The sequence below is a fragment of the Cheilinus undulatus genome, linkage group 7 (assembly GCF_018320785.1).
Source record: "Cheilinus undulatus linkage group 7, ASM1832078v1, whole genome shotgun sequence".
Taxonomy (NCBI): domain Eukaryota; kingdom Metazoa; phylum Chordata; class Actinopteri; order Labriformes; family Labridae; genus Cheilinus; species Cheilinus undulatus.
In genome coordinates, this window is record NC_054871.1 from 32,178,603 (window position 1) to 32,205,769 (window position 27,167).

Consider the following 27,167-nt stretch of genomic DNA (forward strand, 5'->3'; position numbering starts at 1 on the left):
TGTTCTTACATTAATGTCAGTGCAAGTTCAAAACTCTTCAGCATGGTATCATCGTTGGAAACTTTTATGCACCCTGCGTCTTAGCAGCTGTTGCCCTTGCTCTGGGATTTTTTTGTGTCTGAGTTGCAGTTGTTCCTAAATGCTTCCACTTTCTTATAATATCACTTACAGCTGACTGTGGAAAATACAGGAGGGATGAAATATCATAGACTGTCTTATTGCAAAGGTAGTGTCTATCACAGTACCACACAAAGTCACTTAGCTCTTCAGAACGACCCATTTTGTATCAGAAATGTTGGCAAATGGAGCCTGCATGGCTTGGTACTTGATTGAAACACCTGAGTTCAATAATTAACAGGTGTGGCCAAATACTTTTTCCATATAGTGTATAAATACACTATAGCCAATACAGGATTTCTAAGACTGATACCAAAATGGATTTTAGACTAAAATCCCTGATAACTCATGTGTGATAACTCTCTAAGCAGTAAGGAAAAATATTCACCTTTTCAATTGCGCCATCATATTGTGTTAGAATGTCTGTTCTGATATACTCAGTAGACTGCTTTTATTCTATTTGTCTATTTTTTTACAATAATAACATTATTCAACAATATCTCACATTGTTGTGCAGTGACAATCAACGTTTGTGTTGGTCATTGTCTGCAGGAAGCACTACAGGTAGTGCTGGGAGTGTTGTTTAAAATGGAGACTGAGCATACTGTTATAAAACAGTTTCTGTGTTGGGCTTGAATCTCCTGAGGAACTTTTGCTTTGTGTTTATTTCTTATCTCTTTGCTGATCTTACCCTGGACAAGTTTGATCTGTGTTTTCTTACAAAATTAGAGCTACCACCATGGTGGTGATATGCCTCTCTCACGTATATAAATGTCAGATAATGACAGTACAGTGGTAGGTAGAGAAGATGAAGGTAGTAATGAAGATTTGTTTGATAGTTGGTTTTTTAAAGATCTCATAAGCAAGGGATAAACATGTGGCTCAATGACCTAGACCAGTGGTTCTCAACCATTTTTCCTTGGAGCCTCCCCTACGCATTTCAAAGACAAGCTGATATATATAAACCCTAAGACCATTCTATAAACAGTTTTTTAAGTGCTTTGTCATGATTAAGGGGTCCTAGGGAGTCCCTGACCAAAGGTTGGGAACCACTGACCTAGACCTTTGACGATGTTAGTTCATACTTGAGTCAGAGTGGACATTTGTGCAAAGTTTGAAGGAAATCCCTCACAGAGATTTTAAATATTGTATTTAAAAACAAGAGATAACACTAAACCCAATGACCTTAAACTTTGACCTATAAGCTACAAAGCTTGAAGAAAAATCCCTCTAAGCATCCTGAAATATATGAACATGAGGCCAGATGATAAATTCATCTCTGAGTCATAGTGAATATTTGTGCAAAGTTTCAAGATAACCCCCTTAAGTTTTAGTGTTACAGTTACAAGCAAGGGATGAACATGTGGCTCAATGACCTTGACCTTTGTTTTCCATAATATTATAAGTTCAACTGTGATACCAACTGGACATTTTTGCTAAGCTTGAAGAAGAACCCTTAAAACATTTTTCAGATATTGCATTTACTAACAAGAGATGTACATACAGTAAGGCCTGAGAACCAAAATCAATCAGATCATCATTGCCTCAGACTAGAAATTTGTGCAAAGTTTCAAGAAATTCCCTCTATAGATTTTTTGAAATATTAAGTGCACAAGTGAAAACCCCCAAAACAATGCCTCCAACCTTTGCTAATGTGGTCACTGAGAATGAAAATCTCATCGACAGATTTACAACTCATCGTGGTGTATCTTTCATCCATCCATTAAACAATGATTATTTACTGCCATAAGTATTATAGAACAAGTTTACTTGATATTACCTGATTAAACATAAACGTTTATTTATAAATTAAACTGTGAATTTTTAAAACAAAATTTGTATTCAAATAAAACACATAGAACAAATGAGATTGGGTTTAATAAAAGTTCAGTCATAAAGTGGCAGCGTGTGTCTATAATGTTATTTGGTGGTCAGCAGGCACTAAAACATGGTACTTGTGTACTTTCCCTCCTTTCCCTGAACTCATTTTAAGCCACAGTCTTTGTTCTTTGAATCATCTTGGACTTAAAACAAGCAAGTCATGAGTTAAACACACCTTTAGCAGTTATTTCAGCTAATATAAGATGAATCACTGCAGCACTGAGCTCAAGACACACCAAAACAATCCGGTGCAGTCGACAGGGGCGCTTTCTAAAGCGAGCACGCTTGCTGTATGTTACTGTTATTACAGACGTTAAACTTGGAGAGGAGAGAACACGTTTGACCTCTTTATGGTGCTTTAACGCTTTTAACATTTTTTTGCATGTATATTCTACAAATTGTTCTTTCCAGTTCATATTATTAAATGGCAACATTGCTTGGTCCTTATCCACAAAGGTGTGAAAAGAAGTGAAGTAACATGAACAAATCCCACAGAACTTCAGTTTTATGTTGTTGTCTTTCAGATAACACAAAATTGAACATTTTAGATCATGCAGAAACACAACACTGGTCAGTTTATCTTAACAGCATCTCCATTTGAGGTCAATATTAAACATTTACAAGACACAGTTTGCTCCACTTTTGAGCAACACATGCATGCTGTAACTGGGTCTTTATTAGTGAGAGACACTGACCCTCTCTACGTCACTGCATCATCCCAACATCCACACACTGTGATGAAACTCTCTGTCCGATTCTGATTTCCTCTTTTAAAGGTGTGTTTACACTTCAGTGTTGGTACAGTTGTTTCTGATGTAAGCGAGAGAAATAGAAGAGGTGATAGCATCATCTGTCGAACGCTACTTGAACCTGTTCTGGGCCGGCTGTAGAGATCATTTTATGTTAGCAGGTGGTTGTCAAGATTTTTTGTTGAAACTCAGAGTTATCTCTGAGAGGATCAGGAGTCAGGTCATTCACCTCACCAGCTCATCATTGATTCATTCAGTATCATCAGGTGTCAACCCAAATAACTGTGTCTGCTCTGGCCTTTTTGCATGCGATCAGCATGAAGAAAAGCTACCTCAGTACTCAGGAACACATCGGGTCTCCGCTGCTGTTTCAGACCTGAATACAGTTGTACTCAGACGCTGTAATGACTGTCTAGACTTCTTCATTGTAGTTAAAATACTGAGGTTATTCATTGTTCCTACACAAGGAAAAAGTTGATTGGTGGTGTTTTGTCAAGTGAGGACTTTGCCATTTTTGAATATCTACTAAGTTGATGTTTTTCTCAGGTTCATAATAACACATTTACTTATCATTTGAGTTTTCTCTTTTAACCTGCTGTAGCAGTTTTGGACCAAATTTGCTCATATTGTTAGAAGAGTTGGTAATACTAACAACATACTACATGATTCTCAAATCTTATCTGATTTCAAAAGCATGGGAGACGGCAAGCCGAAGGACAGTTTCAACCTGGTTTTTACATTATGATGTTCTGAACTCACACCTTAGGCAATTTGGACAGACCACACACCGGCTGTTTGTTGTAATGATTTTATACACCAAATCTCACAGACACTTACAGGATCAAACATGCCTTCAGAAGTAAAAAACAAACCTGATGATGATCAGCATCATCATCAACAGGCGTGTTCTGTTTTGCAGCGAAAAAACAAGGAAAGAATATGGGTGAAATCTGGGCTGAAGACGGGACAGTTGGTTTTCCATTTGTGAGCTGTTAAAGTACTTTGCATGGTTGGTGGAGCTACCTAGTCTGCTCATCCTCAGTGGCCAGGTATTCCCTCTGTGACAGCCCTAACCTGAAAATGTTATTTACAATGCCAGATAGAGAAACCGTGACCCAAATTTCTGATATTTTTTCTCAACCAGATTTATTTAATGAGACATAGTGCTGTTTGGACCCCAGATAGTACAAAATATGACAAAACAAAGACTGAAGAAAACACCCAAAGGTTTCTGGCAAAGTATGGTAGAAGATTCCTTAAAGTTTCTGAGGGTGTTTCACACCTAAAAGCCTGGACCAAGGTCCAGGACAAGGCTCATGCTTCTGTTACATTGTATATATTTTTGGCTTGGGTGGTTTTGGTTCACACTGTAATTATGACTTTGCATGACAAACCAATGTGAAATCGTCATTAACTACATAGGTTATGTGTCCATATTTTACACTCATTAGTTGATGTCCACACGTTGAAAAACACATGTAGCTTATATATAAATGAAAGGAAAAAATAGTCATTTCCACCACCATACTACTGTTGATTTACCACCACCAACATTGCCAACTCCAGGACATTATATCTCGCATTTTGTTTTGGTGTTGGATTTCCTTTTTCTGGTTCTCATGCTGTCATTTCCTGTCACGGATACTGAGGTCAGAATCTTTCAAAATAATGCTTTCATGTGGGGCGTGAACTGGACCGTGATTCAGTTTGGTCTGGACCGAACCAGTTGATTGGTCCAGACCATGGTTCGGGGAGGTTTCATACCTGTCATTTAGGTTTGGATCAAATTGAAAAGTTTGACAGTCTGGACTAGATGATGTAGATGAGTAAACACCCTGAGACTCATTCCAGATCAGATTCCAAAAAGTTTTTAGGAAGGTTCTCAGAAATTCATTTACGTTTTCAGGTGAAAAACCCTGTCATATTCCTTGAAACCCCCTGGCAAAGACAGCTGAAAGGTCCTGTGAAAAGTCCTTTTAATCACTGTTGAACATTTTACTTTGGGTCCTGGTCCAACAGTTGAAAACCGTTGATCTAATGTTTAGCAAGCCCAAGACATCAACAAAAGAAGTCATAGGCATGGATCGGCTGTTTAGAGAAGGTGAGCAACCACACAGTTCTTCCAAAAATCAGTCACCTTGATACAGAAAGATTTAAAAACCAAAGAACTCCTTAATTTTTAACAATGTAACAGGTTGTTTCAAGGGTTTCATGATAGGTTTAAAAAGTCTATCATTACTGTGGAAACAGTGGAGGATTCATCAAAGACTGCATTCAGCTGCCACTGAATCTGTTGCTGCATTTCATTCAGGCTTTGTGCTGCTTACTTGTGTGTTGGGCCACAGTTGTTTAACTGTGGTAAATGGTAAATTGACTTGAGCTTATATAGCGCTGTCCTAGTAGTCTAACTCAAAGCACTTTACATCACAGTTCACACCTATCCATTCACAACTTTTCACTTCATCACTCCACATTTACACACTGATAGCAGAGGTTGCTATGGAGAATTCATACCCATTTACACAGCAGAGGGAGCAGTGGGGTTAAGTGTCTTGCCCAAGGAAACAAAGTCATGTGACTGCAGGAGTTTGGGGTCAACTCCCAACCTCCCAATTATGGGACAACTGGCAGTCATCCTGCTATAACATCGAGCCTCAGACATCTAATTGTGTCGCTGAAGTGCTCCAGTAATGTGCAACCCTATCCCCCAACCCCCCACCCACATAATGTTGTGACTCTACAAGACATTTCTGAAAATATCCATAAGTTGTATTTTTAAAAACAGCAATGTTTTCATTTCATAGATGAACTTTCCAAAATGAGGCATAAAAACAATTAAATCTGGCCTTCCTGGTTAACGATGTAAGCAGTCCAAGAGTGCTTTGCAGGTACCTCACAGTGTGAACCAAAAGGCTACTTTTGTGCAACTGTTATCCCTTATCATGTGAAATTCATCCATTAAACGAGAATGTTGCTTCACTGTTAGGTAAATACACCTTATGGAGTGCAGTTTTTGTTAAACAGACTTCTCAAATCAAAATAAAAGTCAGCTGTGGAGTTGGGCAGAGTCGTTGCTGTTTAGACTGAGAGCTCCCCGACTGCAGAATTTACTTACATTTCAGACTATTTTGTAATTCGTAGCAGGCAGTGGCTTCACGGTCTTATATTCTTAATTTAATCAGACATTTATGGATAAAACATTTCTATCTGTAGAGAAAAGACAGTTTCATATTTTATGCCAAAATCTTTTAATGGTGGAATCTTGCATAATCAAAATTTACATCACCATTTGAAAATCATTAGTGAAGCTTTCTTTTTTAAGTGTCATTTGCTATCAGAACACAGTAGCAAGAGGAAAAGTTGTAAATGTGTGTTGAATCGGTTTAGAAAGGTGTGAATATGTAGATGTATGACATGTTCTTTGCCTTTAATACTCAAAAGAATGACCTCTTGTTGTATGTTAAGTTTGTTTTTATGTCCAGTCCTAGTCAAGCACTGCAGTTTTTTGCCTCTTTGTTGTATTTTGCTGTCATTGCTGTGTTTTTTCCTATGATTGACCACCCATAGATCTCATGTCACTCACATATATCGGAAGGGCTCTGCTGGAGCTATAGAGGCCTTTTAACTTGTTAGGTTGTGAGCTTGAACTCCAGGGCGATGCCTGGATGCTCAGTCTTCTAGTCATACTTCATATAATCCATAATGACAAGACATGAACTGATCATTTGAGGACATTTTTGTAAGAGGAGTTTAACATTATAAATACGTCACACACTGTTTTTTCCTGCCTTTACATCGTCATTATTATCATCACTGACCTCTATATAAACCTCAATTATCATTTAGGTTCCCCTTATCTACAATGATGTTGAGTTCCAGAATGAAAAGTACAGATAAAAAGTATTACTATAAAAACCAGAGTGTTAGCTAAGAGACAAAAAGCCCTCACGGAGGTGAAATGCTCTGAAAATTGTCACAGAGAAATGAGAGAGTCAGTCTTAAGATCGTTGTAAATGACACATAAGTATAGACATGCTTATTATGCTGAACAATAACAGGAATAGTCGAAGCAGTATTCTAAAACTTGTTGGACTGGAGTCAGTGGACTACAGGACGACACATCAAGAGGAAAGGAAAGGAGGATTTTTTTTTTTTTTTGTGGGTGAAATCATGCTCTTTTAAAGGCAAATAAAATGTAAAACTCTAATCTCTAATGCTGCATTTTCCCCTCTGTCTCTTCTCTCTGTTTTCCAGGTTAGCTTTATACGTGTACGAGTATTTGCTGCATGTTGGCGCACAGAAATCAGCACAGACCTTCCTGTCAGAGGTAAGACGTTCATCCAGCTTAACTTCCTGCATGTGTGATTCCCCTTCTATTGTACAGCCGCGGATGGAATTCACATTATAAGTTGTTCTTGGTTCAAGCAGCTGGAGCAATCTTACCACAAGCTTTAAACGTAGATAAGTCTAAAAATATTACTACTTTAATCAGCCAAGTGTTTTTTATGACTTCTGAACAGCAGCAATGTTCTTCTGACTGTTTATTAATTAAACACAATGTAAACATGACATCAGTTGGGCTGCTTAATATGATTACCCGCCCTTGTTATTAGCTCTCATTTGTAATCATAAACACTGTGTAATTAGAGCAGTTTGACATATTGTAAGCATGTGTTGTTGCTCACTTTCTGCCCTGACATTTAAGAAGTGAAGCTACTCTGTGCCAAGTTACATCTCTAATATTTGACACAGTTCCAAACAAAGCCACATGTCCCAGGTCTGCTTGACTTATTAGATTCATATGAGGCCTCTGAACCGTCCATGAGGTGAGGCCTCTGATGTGTTGCATCCTCTTCCTTAATGGACGTCTTTCCTGCTAATAGTTCTGTGTTAAGTACATCTCCTGCACCACAACTCGGCTTTATTCAGCTTCACTTAAAATGAATTTAAACACAAAGAGAGTGCCATTCACCTTAAGACTGGCATCATTAAGATGACTTTTTGTGGGTGTATCTCAAATCTCTTAAATAATCTGTCCTCAGTCCTTGGTTAAACCAGTAGGTTTATGACCTGCCACATTGATTGCTGTCTATAAAATCAACGATATGATTAAATAATATCTGAGGTGACAAGGCATCTAATGACAGTGGATTATGTTTTATAACTCTACATTAGTCCCACAATGTTCGATTAACACGGCTTTATAGGGAAAAGATAAAAAATTTGTGAAGTCCACGAATATTTATCACTGACTGAATAAAGTACTGTTTAATCATCCTGATTTCTCATTGGTTAGATACTAAAGTTATTTCCTTGATTGCTTCAAGAAATGAACTTATCTGATGCTATAACAGTTTATACGACATAATATGAAAGCTGAGAGTTGTACCGTGTGCATTTGTCACATTAAAAATGCATCAACAGATGTTAAAATAGATTAAGATTAAACAGATTTAACAACCACAGGGCGATCTTTTCACAGATTACCTAAAATAAAAAGAAGTAAAAGAATCACTGCAAAACGGAGAGACAACTGATTTAAAGCTTTGTAAAACAAAACTTCTAGATAAGGGAGTTTCACATCTATCTACCTCTATGGCTGTTCTAGGTATGAATGACCATTTTAAAATTTTGGATTTATTTATTCATTTTTTAACAGCAGCTAACTTGTTACACCAGACAGACTTTTTCATATATCTCATGCATCATGGCTATATTTCACATTCATCTGAGAAAGCTCCCATAGAGTGCGTGTGGGAAGGGCAGGACTTTAAAAAAAATTCTTGGAAGGTGATTGGAGGAACATTCTGTGCCACATTCATTACGGGCCAATCAGAGCACCAAGACAAAATTAGGTTGTATGCATGCACAGCTGCAGGAAGCTGGACAGGCAAAAGCTGCTGTATCTACCATCAGAGAAGCATGATGTGGATGATACTTATGCCAAGGCCGATCAGGAGAAGAGCGAAAACATGTTCTCTGACATAAATAGAGTTACAAACAGTTTGTATTTTCCATCTCTTAGGGCTAAAGGTGAGGATTCCCCAGACACCTCTTTTCCTGTCTGTTAGCTAAGCTAAGCTAACTGACTGTGGCTTCATGTTGACAGAACAGAGATTAGAATGGTATAACTTTTCTTATCGTACTCTCTGTACAACAAGAAAAAAAAATGTTTTTTAAATTGTAAAACTGAAGTTTTTGTCCCTCAGAAACAGAAGCTTATTCTGTGAGAGAAAAAAAAAACTTAAGAAAATAAAAGCAGATACCAAAAACTAACCAATATCCTCCCCAAATCTCTGGTTTTGTACGTGTCAGTCATGCAGAAACAGTCTGCCTTTGAATGTAGCGAGCAGGTAGACAGGCAGGCCACATGAAGAGCAGAGATCCTGCAGGCCGGCCCAGCTGCCAATGACCACAAGCAAGTGTCTGAAATATGAAGCAAAGACTGTTGAGCAGCAAGGAGAGATAAAGTGGACAGGGTGCAGAGCGCCTCGCTCATTTCAGGGTGAATCTCCTCTCAGAGATTAAGCGTTATATGTGAACTGCTGGAAAGGGCTGCAGCTCTGGGTAGCACACTGATCCACACACACTTGTGGAATCAAACATGGACAGACCGGATTAAACAACACAAACACACACATAAACAACCCTTGTCCACAAGGCGTGCATGCCAAGACTGCAAAGTCAATTTGACGCCAGTTGTCTCAAATGTTGTGCCTGCAACGGTATATTGCTTAATGATAGTGTTTATTTCAGCTGTGCTGTTGTTTGTATTGAGTTGTTTTAAACAGCCACAGTGAGTGTATTTGGATTAGACAGTTATGGATACAGATGGAGCAAACAGCAATTTCACCTTTCCCCTTCATGTAGCTCTTGTTAGCATGTGCTAAGTGTTTATGTGCTGGGTATCTGAGGAAAAGGTGCAAACAGACACGACCTGATCTTCTCATTTACATCAGATGGTGTAAAAATAGCATGTTAGCACTTATCTCATGTTCTCAAGTTTTCTCGAAACAAACTTGAGCGCCCTGTCTTTGATTTTTGATTTAAAAAAAAAATCAAACCATATTAAGAAAAACTTTGATAAGAAAAGGGATAAAACATGAATAATACATGCAAGGAGCTTAAATAATGCTCTGAAAAAACAAGTACAATGCAAATTTTACAATATTTTTAACTTCATCATTGGGACTAAAATGCACTGCAAAAACAGAAATGATGCAAAATTCACAGGTAAAGCAGATGTCATTTAAATGTTGCTGCTTAGTTGTAATTGCAAATTTCGCTCCTAAATGTGCTGCAAAAACAGAAAGGTTGCAAATTTTAATGCACATTTTTATTCATATATGCATAAAAAATAAATCAGTGCATTTTCCACACAAGATTTCTGACTGCAGATCTCTTTACTTCACAGTAAAGGGGTCTCTGGTTCAGGTCTTGGTTTTGGCAGAAATGGAGTCAACTAGACAAGATTTTTTATTATCATTTCAAATTAATTTACAAAGTTATCTCATTATATCATTTCCAGAATACACTAACTTAATAAGCCGTGTGTGTTAAACCTAAGTTGAACTTAATATGTATTTATATAACTTATAAACAGATGGAGCCTGGCACCCTCCCTGAGATCTCACTGACCCCAGGTTGGGAACCAAGGCATTACAAGTACCACTACTTTCTTTTTCTTGCATATTGTTCATAAAAATGCATCACAAAAACACAAATGTGATGCAAAGATTACTTAGAATTTACACTCATTATGTGGGATTAAAAAAACTCTGCAAAAACAGGTATGACGCACTATTTTGCACATTTTTTCCAACACACAGGGCATGAAAAATGCACAGTAAAAATCAACATATTGCAACAAGTTTTGACATTTAAAAAAAGATTTTTTTCTGTATGTGCAGTGTTAATGTGAAGCCAGTTTGTGTCCCTCAGTTCAATTTTTTCTGTTATGCATCTGTTGTTTGAGGCTCATTGTTTTCTGTGTGTGCATGTAGAATTTTTCAGTTTCCACCCATGTACATCTCTCTTTTTCTCACGCACACACAGAAATACACACCAAAATGTTTAAATATACAGGGACATATATTCTTGCAGGAATACTGAAAGCACACACACCTGCACAGTGCCATCTAATGAGAGCGCTATCACCTGGACTCTCCTTCCTCAATTAGCCTCTGTTCCTCTTCACTGAGGCACAAACACACACACAAACTACACAGCCACATTTATAGTATACACACAATAGACTCGTGTCCCCGAGAGGACTTTGCTACTCTCTGCTCTCCTGCACAGCGCAGCACTCAGCTCTTTAGCAGCATTAAATCAACAGGCCCGGCCCACATACTGCACATCACATCACTATAAACTGCACTGGGGAAATCTATAGAATAACAAACAGAGATCTGACGCTGAGATCAACTTTTCTTTGAATGTATAGAAAGAAAAAGCAGGCTAATCTTGCTGCTGTCATGCTGCCCTTACACACCTGGCTGAATAATGTATGTATGCAAGGAATGTGTGTACAGAGTCATGTCAGAGGGAGTGTGTGAAGCAGGGAGCAGGGTCTCCTATCTCTCTCTGGATCTTATCTCGGTGTCCAGATACAGACAGGAGCTCTGCTGGTGTGTGAGGGCAGCATAGAGGGCCGCTGCTTCAAGACAGAAACACTTTCTTATCCACAGACTCCTCGCTGCACTGCACTCCACCGTGCTGCCCGCTGGCCTATTTTTCCGTCCCACTATCAGTCTGCCGCAGTCCGTCTGTCTAAAGTCGGACTGACAGTTGAGCAAAATGATTACATTATGCATAAAACATGCAGCAGTGTCTAATTTTTCAACTCCCTCTTTTGTCTTCTCTCCTCCTCTTAGATCCGATGGGAGAAGAACATCACACTCGGAGAACCGCCAGGATTTCTACACTCATGGTGGTGGTATGTATATGTTCATTCTTCTCTTTTTGACCACCTATGTTTTTCTACTGCTCACATTCACACAGTACAAGTACTCTTGATGGTCTGAAAGAATGTGCAGGGGTGGAGAGGGAGAGTAATTGCAGGGAATGCTGAGTGCATCATTTTACACATGTTTAAGTGCTGTTCTCCTGGCGTCCCTCTGATTGACAAGCGAGCTAACTCTCTATACTCGCTTAGTTAAGCTGGAACTGTTTATTTTAAACCTCATATCAAAGTGTACTGTTCAATCAAAGACAAATCAGACACAACAGGAAGTATGGGTGACAGTATCAGTCCCTGCTTCTAAGCCTACATTTATTGACATTTTGCATATATGCATGATTAAATGAGACAAAATAGGCTTGTCTGTTTGCAAGGCTGCTAAAATGTACAGATAACATCAGTAGACAGTATCTAAGTGACAGCATAGTAGGCAGAACAGTGGAGCAGTCCTATTAGAAAGACAAAGATCCTCTACACTCACATTTTTAAATGCCAAGTTTGTTCAGTTTTACATGTCTTTCTGATCAAACCTTGGTTTTGGTGCTTCAGACCTGTCTGAGGTCACTCTGTGTGCTTCCATGGATTGAAATCAGTCACATATAAATAGGGCTGAAACGAATCCTTGAATTATTTGGGTGATTCAATTTAAAACAATTCTCAAGGCATATTGTCTGCCTCGAGGCTTTGCTCAAATCAGTCCTGTATCCATATACGCCCATGCTGTAAGCTCGGACATCGCGCTGTGTGTTGCACGGCATGCAGTGTTTCGCACGGACGGCTATTTATGTGGCACAATGCACTTGTTTTCAATGTAACTAAAACGTAACATGCATGATTTGATGTGTGTAAATCAGGAGGAAAGAGAAGTTGATGCAGTGACGTTTACAGGCACACGTCCTGTGTTACGCAGCTGGTGTGGCTTCATGGCAAATATGGCACTATGCCTGCACCGGTGAACCTACGCAGATCTCCGACTTTATGCGCTGCCTGCATGACTCGCTGGTGTAAGACAGCGCTCAGTTTGTGTCTGCGGACTTCAGGGCATTTCATAAACTTCTCTGATTGGCCCTACAGCTTTTCCAGAAAACTGTCAGGCGCCACGATTCAAGTCCTGTTTTGGTGCTTTTCCCCTCTCTCTCTTCCTCTCTTCTGTGTGCACATGTTATACATTTAATTATAAATAATTTAAATTCAACGCACTGACGTCTTGATTACAGCGTATTTTTCAATACATTTCAGCATCTCGAATGATTTGATAATAATAATTCATTGCACTTTGTAAAATATATTTTCTTTAGAGAACCTGTTAATACCAATTTTTAATACATAAGTAGTTCATTTGAGGGGCCCTGTTTCTTTTCTCATTTGTCTAGTACTACTTCTCTTAAAAATGCAAAAAAGATTGGTAAAAAAAAATGCAATGTTTCTTATTGGAGTACTCGATTACTCACCAGAAGAACTGATAGAATACTCGATTACAAAATGAATCGATTACTGCAGCCTGCATATAAATGGCAGGAAGCAAAGTTTCTGGCCTCTTTTTAATACCCACAGATGACTGTCTTTGGTAAATTGTAGTGATGTACTTCAAGTCAAACTGCATTTAATTTAAGCAGATATCAGTCTGACTGCTAGGACTGGCTGCCGAGATGCATCCCCACAGCATGATTCTGCCACCACCATCCTTCACAGTGGGGAAAGTGTGTTTGTGGTGGTGTGCAGTGTTGTCTGAAGGCCAAAAGACACCAATTTGGTTTAATCAGAGCGAAGAACTTTCTTCCACTTGACCGTTGAGTTTCTTACATGCCTTTTGGCAACTCTAGTGGAGATTTAATCTGAGTTTTCTTCAACAGTGGCTTTCTCTTTGCCACTCTCCCATAAAGCTTCAAGAACCCAGGAAACATTTTTTTTGTATTCAAAGCTTCTCTCATCTCAGCTGCTGAAGCTTGAAACTCCTTCAGAGTAGTCACAGGTGTCTTGGTGGCTTCTGTCACTAGTCTCCTTATTCCAAGGTTATTCAGGTTGTGAGGATGGCCTGATCTAGGCAGATTTAAACATGTGCCATATTCATTTCATTTCTTGATGACAGATTTGAGTGGAATCTGAGGGATGTTCAGGGCTTTTGAAAGGTTTTTTGACTTATACTTTTCAATAATCTTTTCTCTGAGTTGCATGGTGTGTTCTTTTGTCTTAATGGTGTAGCGGTAGCCAGGAATACTGATTAACCAGTGACTGGACCTTCCAGACACAGGTGTATTTAAACTACAGTCACTTGATACACATTCACTGCATTCAGGCAATCCCCATTTCACTAATTGTGAGGCTACTGGCACCAATTGGCTGGACCTCTGTTGAATTAGGTTAGTCACTTAAAAGGGGGAGGATATTTTTACCATCACTTATTTAACCTTTTATATTTTTTGATAAATCAACATCACGTTGTTTTCTAATTGACATGAAAGAGTTTTTTTTTTAATAAAAATGTTTCCAACAAAAAAGCCACATTATATTGAGCACGATTGATAAAATCTCTTTATCAAGAGGGGTGAGAGGGGGGTTATGTTACACAGTGTTTGGCCGCCCTGTGCGACTGAGGGAGCCTGTCCTGGTGGTAATGTGGCATCAGTGCCTGCCTTCATCACGTGACTGTGAAACCAAAGAAAACTTGATGATTGAAGTCTGGAGTTATAAGGAGTACTTTTTTCCCCTCTAGTTTCTTAGCAGATCTGTCAAAGTCTATATATGATAAATATCAGTAAAATGGACCTCACCAAACTGAAAAAATCACTCTGAATGAAGCTGACTCTCTTGGTGTTAACATTTTACTCACTTTTGACCTAAAGATGGAATGCAATTTTGATGCAAATTGTGAAAATCTTGCATGAGGCCTTTGGAATGGACTTGGTTCTCTAAGTGAGCTGGATGTGACGGTTTTGGTTGCTTTAGTAATTGCAAACTTGCAGTCGTGTTTTTCTTCGTTTAATTTCTAGATTTATTCATTTTTCTATTTTCAAACTGTTTATTTTTCTTTTGTTAAATGTAGCTAGTTATATCTTACAAAATCCACTCTTTTGAAAATGGTACAGGTCTATTCTTTTGTATATGTCAAAATGTGGGCTTTCAACACATCACCTCAACTATTTGTTGGAAAAAAAAAAATCGGTTTACATTTTAATGTAGGAGGGAGGATTTCAAATATATAACACGTGCATTATTATGAAAATATCTGATTTAGTGAGGACACATTTGCTGGATCCTTTCAGGGGCCCGATCATTACTGAGAGCAGGCCTGCTTGCAGTCACATCAGGCACATCTTCTGACAATGCTGAAGTAGTTGAAAAAGCTGAAATTTTCTCAACAACACAATTAAAAGACATGACCCAGGCCAAAGTTTGTCTAACGACAAGTAGCAGCAATGGCTGATATGGGGAGGGGCTCTCTGATTTGTGGGTAGGTGGACCAATCAGAGAGCCATCAGGAGCTGATATTAAATAAAAGGATAGCCCATTTTTAAAGCAGAGTTAAACGCGTTTCCAGCCTGGTTAAACACTTTCTGTGTAATCTCTTTGTGATTGGCGCTATGGCTCATTTGACTGACAGATGGGCACAGTGTAGCCATTTGCCAGGTGGCAAGGCTGTGCCCTGAAATCCACTTTTTTCAAGCTTTGCTGAAAGTTTGTTGGAGTTGGCATTTCCAATATTGCAGCCACCATTGCCAGGCTTCAGAACAGTCTGTGTGGGTGCCACTCCCTTCCCCTTAAATTTTCTATAGTCAAACTTTGTAACTTTTTGAACTGACTTAAGAAACCAAAACATAAATGTGGAATGATCTTTTTCAAGGTGTTCTTAAAAAAAGTCATATTTCTTTATGATGAACAGAGGGCATTATTTTCATGGCTGGAAGGACATTGTCAGTGGGCTTCATGCCTGACACGTACACTGTTTCTCTCCATGTCTGAACGAGAAGGATTGGGAACTCCCACATGTAGGATTCCCCCTTTTCCAGTTGTCAAGCCAGAAGCTAAAAATCCCTCTAGAAGAGGGAAGCAGACAGGCAGGCAGGAGGAAGCTGGGCAGCTGGAAAGGATGTAGACAAAGAATGAAGCAGGCGAGCAGGCAGGGAGGTTGAGAGGCTGAATCCTCTGCAAGGCAGCACGAGAGCCAAAAGTGAGCTGGGATAAGAGGTTTGACAGGGATCGCTTTGTTTGTCATTCATGCTATCCTGCTCATCCCCATAGCCCCCCCCACCCCCCGACTGGCCCTGTATAATAAACCCGGACGTGCCGCTTCATTCATTCATTCTCTCCCTGGCCCCTGTGTGTGTTGTAATTGGGCAGCCTGTTGACACGGTTCATAATGTTCCTTAAAGAGCCTGGCTTCTCTCAACCTGACAGCACTCAATTGGACAGCTAGCTGTAATGCTGACAGAGTGACATACACAAACATACAGTCGGGTTAAGTTTGCCCTCACCAGAGCCAGAGAAGACTCAGGGAGACTGGAGAGAGCGCTGGTAGTCGTGTTCAGACTGTAATGATGTGTTTTGGCTGTGTGGGGGACGACCCAGTGTCTGTGTGTATATTTGTGAGTGGGGCAAGGCTCCTGTGTAGTATGACCTAGCTGAGGGGCGTCTGTCTGGGCCACGCAGCACGTGGACATGCAGACTCACTGGGGGTGGGGTCCGGCTTGGGGGAGAGGGGTTGGGAGGTGGAGTTCTGTGTCCACCAAGCAGACCCCCCTCCAGCCCCCAAAACAAAAGCTCCAGATGGTAGGAAAGCCACCAACCTCCCTCGTCCCTCACCCTTCGCTCCCCCCTACCTCAACCTTTGTCTGGAGGCCTGTCCCTTTGTTTGCGGAAGAGAGACCCCCGAACGGATTAACTCTTTGCATTCCAGCCTCTTTTGTGTTAAACAGACAAATCTAAGACCCCGAACCCGCCGCCCGCAAGAGCAGCCCCGCCCCCGCTGTCCTCCTCCTCAGCACCTCACTGGGGTTTTCTTCCCTCCTGTCTCTGCGGCTGCTTCCTGTAGGATGGCGTTGGTGGTTGTTGATGGGTTGTAATAGGGGGAGGGGGTGATGTTGGGGGCGGCCGGTGGTGGGGGTCACTCATCCACATCTGTTGTTATGGGTGGAAGGATAAAGAAAAGGCTCAGCGAGGGCTGCAGGTGTTGATTGTGTCATTAGCTCCTTTTCTATTGGCTGCTGCTAGTTGTCTCCTCCTTATCCCAAAATCGATGGCTTTAACCAGTTTTCACTGGATGGCCTCCCAATCCTCAATACAGACCCTCCTCCCCCATTCTCAAACCCCCATCCCACACACACATTAAAACCTGAGCACAACAACAGTATTTTTCTGTGTAAAGGTTTTAAGATGGAATTCTTGTTTGTGAGGATCGTGGAGTTTAACCAACCTCTGCTCATGAACCTGCTCGTTGTAACCAGCGGTTCATGGCCTAGCAAGAGATGGACTGACTCTATCAGTTACATCAATTTTAAGTGTAATACAGTCTGCTTTTTTACAGTCTCGTTTTTCTGACTTTACAGTATGTTTTCATAAAAAGAAAGAAAAGTGGTTACAGGTGGACTAGAAGCTGTTAAAGAAGTCACAGTGTGTTTTTCTGTTGTGTGATATACAGTGTCTCAGATGAACGGTCTGTGAGAGTGGCTGTCAGGGATGAACACCTTGGCCTGGCACCCATAGAAGAGGTCAGCTTTGGCACAGTATGGTTTCTCTTGCATGAGAACATGCAAGCGTATGGACATAAAGTATAATGGATGGGAATCAATCTACTTTGCATTATAGTGTAATCAAGAAGTATTAGGGGGCTGGATCTTACCAAAACAGCTCTAAATAAGCCACAAAGTCTGTAGTGTTGCCGTCAGGAAAGACTATGTTAAGAAAACTTGTGTATTTTAAAGTGAAGATGTATGTTCAAGAGGTGACTGTGCCCAGGTGCCCAGTTAGTTCAGGCCAGTGAAAGACTAAAAAGGGGAAGCAGTCCTGCTCAGTATGGGCAACTGTGTCTAGTGTGAGTTAAACATACAGAGTAATAATGGGGTTAACCCTCTTTATTGTTGTCAAAATGTTGTGAGCCTTCATCTTCCAATTCATCTGTCATTGCAGCATAGGCATACCCAATTAAAGTTTATGAGGGCACTCCATGCAGACTTTTCTGACATTTTCTGGGAAAGGTGCATGTTTGAATGCAAACAGTTAAATTGGTTGATCCCTATTTTTATGCCAGCCCCTTAATAAAAAGTTTGTATAAAGTATAGATGAGTCAATGCGTGAACACAGAGGGTTAAAGTCTGTAACATTCAAGAGTGAGCTGACCGGTGATAACCACTGTTCATACTGAGTGGAATCTGAGCGCTGCTATACTCGTCTTTCTACTTTGTCTTGCTGAAAAATCCTTAAACATGTTGTAGTGATTCGTTCATTTCACACATGCACTACACATCTGAAAATTCCCCAAAATAGTCCAGGTAATAGATTGCATGTGTGAAGGAGTGGCAAAAAGACTGTTAACTGTTGCTGACTGTGCTGCACTTGTTGTACGTGGGGTGTATGTGAGGTGGATCTCTGTAGTGCACATCAGAAAATGGGGCTCCCCTGAAACCAACTGTATAATTAAGACACTGGAGGATGAATTTAGATGAACTGAGTGGTTTAACTGATATCAGTTGTTCTGAGACAGTAGGAGTTGTAATACTTCTGATTAATGAACCGAATTGACTTGTAGACAAAGACTGCCTATTCAGGTATTTAAATAAATATTTTTACTTAACTTCTATTTAACCAGATGAGAACCCTTTGAGACTGAGATCTCTTTCACAAGGGTGATCTTGCCAAGAGGTCAGCAGCACACGTCCTAATAAACAATACAGTTTCAAACACATATGTATTATAGCTGTCCAGAAGTTCTCTCAGGTGTCCACCATGACTTTAAGTCGTACCTAACCACACACGTAGCACACTGTTGTTGCATCTTTCAAAGCAGTCAGTCTTTTTGCGATGACAGTTGCTGTAATTATTAGCCACAGTCCAAAGGGAGAGCTCCTGATTTACCTGGCACTGTGATGTGTTTGTTTCCTCCTGCTTGATGAATGCTTTGCTGCTACCAGGAGACTTGCTGCTACTTGAGTTGAAGTAATAAAGACAACTGGAAAGGTTGTGTTTCCCCGCCCCCGCTCTTTGATTGTAACATTTTTTCCCATTAAGAAGAGCCGGGTCTGATAATAGGAGGAGATGAAATGGTTGTTTAGCTGAAACTTCACTTTTTGAACTTTTTTTTCTATCTCCATCTGTCTTAATTTCTGTGTTTATCTTTCTCCTGACTCTCTGACTGACTGCTTTAAGACACACATACACAGACAGGATTATCATGTCGACCTGCCACCAGCAGCCGTGTGCCTGCCTTTCTGTGTCTTTGTTTACTCTCCTTATTATAATGGGAAAGCACATTGTAACCACCGTCTTTGTCCGACCACAGTTAATTGCAAATAATTATCGTGATGGCATTTAATTTTAGTAATTGTCTTCTTCTGGACGGCTGGACGCTAATCCCTTCCTCCTCTGTTCTGGATACAAAGTGTGTGTTTGTGTGTGAGTGTGTGCTCTCACACAGCCAGGCTCGTATTTTTGAGCTTTATTTCTTATTTGAATGAAGGAAAAAAGAGTTTGCATGACCCTAAGCTGTAATTTAAATCTGCCCCATGACTCCTCGAAGTAGAAGTCTTTTCTTTAAGCTGAGTTGTGTGTCTCGACTCCCTGTAATACCATAAGGAGCTTCCCATGATGAGCTGATTAGATTGAAATGATTAGATAATTGGATAGAAAATTTACTATTACAAGGGGGTGCAGAGAACAAGATTTCTTGCAGATTGCTGCAGCTAATTAACCGCAAATGTTGACTTCCAAGATAATTTCTAAAGATTAGTGTTTCTGCAAAGGAAGAGACAACAACGATGACAAGGGTTTTCTTTTTAAATGTGGGTGGGATTGTCAAATATATGTAAACAATGCTCCCATCAAGACTGGATTCAGGGAAGCTGTCATAGACTGTATATGTAGATAGACAGAGCGACACCATCCTGGGAGTGAAGCCAAAAGAGTTATGTTTCCTATGTGTTTCAAAGCTAGAGAAATTTTTAAGATGATCGCTGTAACAGTCCATGCAACAGTCAATGCAACCGCCATGACAGGGCTGCTGTAACAGTCAGGAAATTGTGGCTGTGGAAATTCTGTGTATTAGGTCAAAGAGGAATGCATGAAAAAGCCAGGCAGGCTACTAGAAGCTGCTCTTTATGTTTCTGTGTCTCATTCCTGTGTAGTGCTGCTTGCCTGTAATGGACCACAATTATACTCTGTTATCGGCTGTCTGTTCTTTCACCCAAGCTCCACCCGTAAAACGTACCTCTACTCTATTGAGGAGTGTTTTTGTTTGTTTGTTTGTTTTACAAAAATGACACTATACTGGCGCCGCTTTAGCTCTTATGGTAGAGCAGGTGCCCATATACAAAGACTATAGTCCTCGATGACCTGGTTACCAGATTGAATCCTGGTCTGGTCTGTATGGTGCATATCTTTCCCTGCTTTCTCCCCCCATATTTTCTGTCTCTAACCTCAACTGTCCTGTCAAATACAGCCCCCCCCACCCCCAAAATCTTGATCTTAACCTACTCCGTTGAATCAGTAAACATACAATTTTGTGGAGAAATTTTAATTTTAACATAATGTGGGAGAAAAGCTGTGAAAATGGCTCTTCTTCTGGCCTTGTGGGCAATCCCAGAACTGTGGCCCCTTTAACAGCTTTTCTCCCTTATCATGCAAAATTCATTCATGAACCGAAAACTTTATGTTTATTTTTAGTAAAAATTTAATACGGAGTTCAGTTTCTATTTAAGACTCCACGATTCAAAATAAAAAGTATTTTATTAGTGAACATTTTGAATTAACCCCCAAAGGTAAGACAACTACCAGACCGTCTACTTCCCTGCTCGTCTCTCAGCTCCACTTGACTCGGTTTCTCTTTGAACAGAAGACGCTTGGTGTTTTCTACATTACAAAAGGTTTATATTTTGGTATCAGCCAACATTAGCATGGAAATATCAGCATTTATTAGCAAAAATCCAGTATTGTGCACCTCTATTCTGCAGTCCAATCAACCAGCTCTCTCCCTTCCTTGTGTCTTGGCACAACAATGAGGGGGTGTTTTGGTCTCACTTCTGACAGAAGTAGACTGAAGAATGTTGTCCTTATTAATATGCAGTCAGTGTTTTGGATTGAAATAGACTTTTGCCAGACAAGCTTTTTTTTTTCCAGATAATTCAGCCAATTTCATTAAAACCAAAGTTTTATTTTGTGATCATCTGTTTCTTTAAAGTTTCCTTTTATCCACCATTTTCCACTTTTACTCTACTGAAAAGATTTTTTTTTACCTAAAGAATTAATACCAAAACAATGAAAGTCTTGGTTTTCTTCAACTCTCGTCTACCAGTGATCCTGCTTCAGATTATGCAGAGACTTTTTCCCAGACGCGCTGGTCAGCTGTTTGAATCATAATTTATTTTAGACCCAACAGGCAGTGAGATTTTAGATCACCTTCCCTCTGCTCCTGCGCTCCTTCTTGTTTGTTTCTTTTCTCTTTTAAACTGTAACCTGTGTCCAGTTTCATTTCCCTGCAAGCTGATTGGGTTTGGGATGATTGCACTTTTTCACCACAGCTCGTGTCTGATGGAGCAGCAATCTCTTAAACAGCAAGCGATGGATATAATAATAAAGTCTTGCTCTGTTGTTGAGAGGGCAGCTTAACACGTATATGACCATATTAGGGGTGTGAATCTCTCCTTCTCAAGACGATTCGATTCCAATCTCGATTTACAGACTAGGATTGGATTCACTTACGATTCATTAAAATGCAGAATGATTTGGTCCGATACGATTTGGTCCGGTTCGGTCCTATTTGGTCTGGAACAATCTGATTGTAGAATCAAAATAACTTTTTGCTTAGAGAAAAATTAGCAGAAAGGGGAAAACAAGATAATTTTTTGATAATCCAAGCTCAGATGCTCAGATGTATTCATCATGTCACCAAATCAGTCACTCCCAACAACACGTTACGGCTGTAAACCCCGTCAATAAAGGGGCTGTTGTTACGGTGATAACTGAAGACTTCTCAGAGTTTTAACTCAGAAAAGTGTTTATGTTCGGGTCTGTTTGTGCTGCGTTTGGCATCAGCATCTTAGCTAAACTTTAGCTCCACCATCTCGACAGGTGAGATTTATGAGCTGCCGTAGTTCTTAATCGATTTTCTTCAAAGCGTACAGACAGGCAGACATTTTGAAAGTTATCCTTCCTTCATATAAAGTCCACATGATTTTTTCCTGAGGTGCAGAACTGTAACTGAAAGACGCTTAGGCGACGACCGGTGAAACACATCCAGCTACCGAGCCAGAACCTACGGCGAACTAAAGGTAAAAGGTCACTGCGGGTCGCGCAAGATTACACACGCTGAGCCAGAGCATGGCGCAACGGGCTATGTTAACAAGCAGCAGAGCCTAACTGAACCGATCTCTAACATTAAAACCAGTCCAAAGACTGGTTCGTGCTGCATTTTTACCGATCCAGCGATCCTCGGACCAATGCACTCGGACCACTGACGTCAAGATCAGTTCACTGATCCATATCGGATCATCTTTACACCACTAGACCATATGCTTCATGGACTGTAATATATGTGTTGTGTTGAATTGTCTATTTGTTGCCCACTATCCTTCATAGGAACCATTGAGAAATGAGAGACAAATCCTGTAAAGCGATAAATTTAAACATCTTTTCTGATATAAAATGACCTTCCTGTTACAGGTTTGCTAGCGAGTTTCTCTGACAATCAGCTGATATTTTCTGCTCCATTCTGCAATCTGTCAAATCAAGTGTCACAGCCACTCCTAACATCAGCACAAATGCATGCTTCAGTTTATTTGCACTTTTTCAAACAGCGTCAAAGACTTCCTCTCATGATTTCAGCTGCTCCTTTTTTATTCTCTGTCCATGAAATCAATATCTTGAAGGAGAAGTCCTTAATGGGGACCGGCTTAGCAGGTACTTAATTTCAGTGTAGTAATTAAGGGGTCCATTTGGAGAGGGACCTGGTGGCCCCTGCTGCCCTGGAGGAGCAGGATTGGTCTAATTAACTAATATGAGCATGGCTGATTGGGCAGTAAGTAACATAATCACAGCTGATTGGTCAATAATGTGCAGGTTGCCGGGGCAGGCTGAGAAGAACATTTGGCGACCCGTCCTTCCTGTTGAAAGCTCTGTGGAGCTGGGCTGCAGCTTCAGGAGGGACTGGAAGAGGTAGTGCTGAAGAAAGAGGAGGCTGTGTATCAGACTGTTCTGGGCTTCAAACAGCATTTTTTTCTCACTTTTTCAACAGTGTTGAGCATTCAGTTATCTCATGAGGCAGGTTAGTAGAAAGTCAAAGGTCTGAAGTAGAGGTGTTTAAACTACAGCCTGTGGCCCATTTTTAATTAACTAGTAGGAAATTCCAAAAATGAAATAAAACATGGCCCACATTAAAGTGTGAAACTTGTCCCCTGTTGTACTGTAATTCTTAGTTTTGACACTTGGTGGTGCTGCTGTGTAAATACTGTAAACAAACATTTTGACCACAGTTTTTTTCCATGACTAATGTGAGATGACTGCTGTTTTCTTATTTTGTGTCTGAATGTGGAGATGAGCTGACTGTGTCTCCCCTCTCTGCTACATGGAGTGTCATTCTCATCCTGACCAGGGGTGGATCCAGTATTTACCAGGGCAACTGGGCCTCCCTGAAATCTTTTTGGTTAACTCCAAAACCAACAGTAACCGCTGACTATTTGTCTCATCAGCCATTAATGGAAAGCTGTGATACAGGCTGTTTTTTTTTTCTTTAGTTAAATTGGATATTGGAGCGTGTCTTAACCTTCATTGGATTGGTTTTACCAACTGTAAAACTGCAGATGGGCTTGCTGTTAGGCCGTGCCCCATTTATAACTCCATCCACTGTCCTCCTCTCTAAAATAATTGCATTAAAGCCCCCTTGAATATATCTTAAAAGATATCAGTCCCTGTGATTCTTTTATTTAGTGTGTGTGGCCCTCAGTGGAATCAAGTCTGGGCACCCCTCTTGTACAGGGACCTAAATGTTGCATAATTTACCAATAAATAGTGTTATTGAGTAAGAGTAGTGTGTGGGTTTCTCTTGCAAAGCGACAGAATTGAGAGGGGTCTGGCTGTGGGCCACCACATCTGTCAGAACTGAAATACATGCAAAAAAATTCAAAATAAAATTGGATGACTTTCATTTAGGTTAGGGTAAAGGCTAAGTTAAGGGTTTAGTGACAAAAAGATAAAAAGTCAAAAACCTGACCTGCAAATCTGATTACAAAACATTTAATAAAAGTGAGTAAACAGTCTGCTTAAAGGAAAAAGTTTGTAATCCATGAAAACATTCTATCTTGAAAATGTAGCTTACATTGCTCTGTTGGGTAAGCTATGTAGATAATGGAGCTACAAAGCCAAACATATAGCTAAAGCTCACAAGATACGGATATCTATTCTATCAAAGCTAACATTAGCTACTTAACCTTAGTAGCTCTGTTATTTATCTAGCTCATAGCTACATTAGCTTCATTGGCTTATGTAGCATTATATACATAGCTTGCATAGCCAGTTCTTACTTCTAAAACAGGTCTGTACATAATTTACCCCAGGATTAAACCTCTGACCTTTCTCTCTGTTTTTTTTTTTATGAAATGTTGTTTAATGTAATGTTTGCATTTTAGTTATTTCATGAATGTAAACATCAAACTTTGTTTATGATTAAAGTTAAAGTGGGAAAAAAACCTAAAACTAAAATTTATGGCTGTCAATAGATTGAAATTTTAAATCACAATTAATCTCACAAATTTCATAGTTAACTCGAGATTAATCGCAAATTAATCACACTTTTTTTCATCTGTTCTAAATGTACCATACAGGACTATTTCTTAAAATTTAAATACTCTTTTCAACACAAGTGGACTACCACAATGTAGAGTCAAACTTTAGTCTTCTAGAAGTTAACTCCTCTGTTGTTCTCAGCAGCTTAACAGAACAGCAGATTTCATCATCACACATGTAGATAAAGAACATGGTCAGTGAAGTTTAAATTCCTGTAAAGATCATTCCTGATCCTTCTCTGTGCTACTCAAGAGAAAAAGCAAGTAATTACTTGTAAGAAATTACTGTCATCACACAAAATAAGTCTCAAAGAAGTCTCAGTGGAGTACTTTTTAGATGTAGTAAGAGGACTTAACCATCTTTTCATTCCTCAAATCATAGAAGAGCTACAGATTTAATCTCAAACCATTTTTTTCTTCATAAATAAAGGGTACCCACAGTTCTAATAATGCTTTTCACCTTATATTATGATACTCTACAGAGCTCATTCACTGCTTCACTCTCAGGCTCACCTGTAGCACCTCAGCTGAGTCTTTTACACTTTTGGAGCATCTTGATTGACTGTTTTTTTTTTCTTGGCATTTATTTACAGTTCCAATCGATCATTTTAGTAAGTTCCGTTTTCTCAGAATACTTTCACTTTCAAGCAGGAGCTGCGTGGGGATCGGAGAGGGGTTAACGGAGAAGTGATGGGGCCAGGTAACAGTCAACAGTCAATATAAAGGGTCAGCGCAGCTGTAGAGCTGGTTCATAGCGGATATAAATAAATGAATAAATCACACTAGCCCAAAAGTGCGACGGTCCTCCAGGAAATGCCCAGTATGCCAGATAGCGAGTCCATCCCTGCTTGCAAAGTTGTCTAAGCGTCTCTGTTGTAAACAATCCAGCATGGCTAAGGGGGCGGCTCTCTGCATTGGCGGTGTGGTCATAGAGCTATTTAAGACTACTAACTCCTGGTAACTCAGTTCATGTCGACAGTAGGAGCAAATAATTTCGGTTTTATCTGGCATGATCTGAAAGTTGAACCTGCCATTCAAAAGTCTCTGTCCTTTATCCGTTTCTGCTTGCTTGCACTGCGCCGCTTCCTGATCTCACAAACTATGGGATGGGTCGAGGGTCACACAGAAAGCGCATGCGTTAATCGTGCGACAAAAAAATTAGTGCCGTTAAAAATAATATGAGTTAATGCGATATTAACACGTTAACTTTGACAGCCCTACTAAAAATATGTTGTACTGGAAAAATTCTGTTCTAACCAGGGATGTCCCGATTCCAATCGGGGTCGATACAGCTTTTTTAATTGATCAGTGATGTGGAAATACTTCAAATGCGAGAGTGAAAACAGTCCAGTGGCCTCTTGCAGCATCTGTAACACGACCGTTTCGCATGGCGGTAGCAGCAGAGCTGCGTTTAACTCTACAAATTTGATCCGTTATCTCCGAAGTAAACATGCAGCAGAATACGGTGACTTCACAATAGCAACAGGCAGCTTGCCGAAGATACACACTCCCAACTTTGAAAGAACAGACAAGTACCCTTGAGAGAGTGATATGGCAAAAAGATAACAGAAAAGGTGGCTGAATTCATCACGTTGGACAACCAGCCCATCTCCGTGGTGGAGAATTTGGGGTTTTCCCGTCTTTTTGGACCCACGCTATGCCTTGCCGTCTCAACATTACATTACTGACACTGGCTACCGGAGCTGTACAACAAAGTACGTGACAGCATACTAGAGAATTTAAAATTTGATTTTATGTTTTTTACAACAATATTGGCTGTACTGAGTTAAATGGAATAAGTTTGAGATATCTAGTAGTAACAATTGAAACAGTAATCTAGGTAATTATGAGTATCGGATCAGGACTCGGTATTGGCAGATATTCAATATGAAAAAATCAGATCGGGATCGGAGGTCAAAAATGCTGATCGGGACAACTACTAATTCTAACAGAAAGACAGTTTAACAGAGAGGTCTGTGAGAAAGGCTGTCTGAGATCTGCAGTCTGCCGCCAGACTGTCTTGATAGAATTTGGTACAAAACCTTTTAAAACATCATCAAGGTCTTCTTTCTTGTCTTCTACCTCCTCTGATGCCTGTTCCAGCGTGAGTCTGTCTAGACTTGCTTTTTTACCAGGGGACTGAATGTGGCTTTCCCGGTATCTGAGTATGCAGACAAAGGTCAGCATCTTTGAGTCCTCGGTCCTTCCAGTCTTACTTAACTTTTGTCAAGCCTGGATGTTGACTTACAGCCAGAATTGTGCCAGATGGACTCTTTTGTAACAATTCACATCTACACATCTTTGGGTAGCGTGTCAAATGCTGGTGTGCTCAGGTGTCCTGTACAGGAAAAATCAGGTTTATGTATTGTAAGTAGTTGCTCCCCTGGAACTTTGCATGAAATTTGGCTATAGTGCTATTTCCTGCATATTCATTCTAGTCATCTTTATAACAAGCATTTGTAAAACCTGACATCT

At 40.0% G+C, this 27,167-nt stretch overlaps 1 protein-coding gene across 2 annotated transcripts in view; it reads left to right on the forward strand.

Moving 5' to 3' along the window:
- Positions 1–27,167, forward strand: part of ssbp4 (single stranded DNA binding protein 4) — a 130,989-nt gene that overhangs the window by 13,277 nt on the left and 90,545 nt on the right. For both annotated transcript variants that reach the window (XM_041791851.1, XM_041791850.1), the window contains exons 2-3: positions 7,002–7,074; positions 11,624–11,685. In XM_041791851.1, the coding sequence (XP_041647785.1) occupies positions 7,002–7,074; positions 11,624–11,685 (135 nt within the window). The remainder of the gene's footprint in view (positions 1–7,001; positions 7,075–11,623; positions 11,686–27,167) is intronic.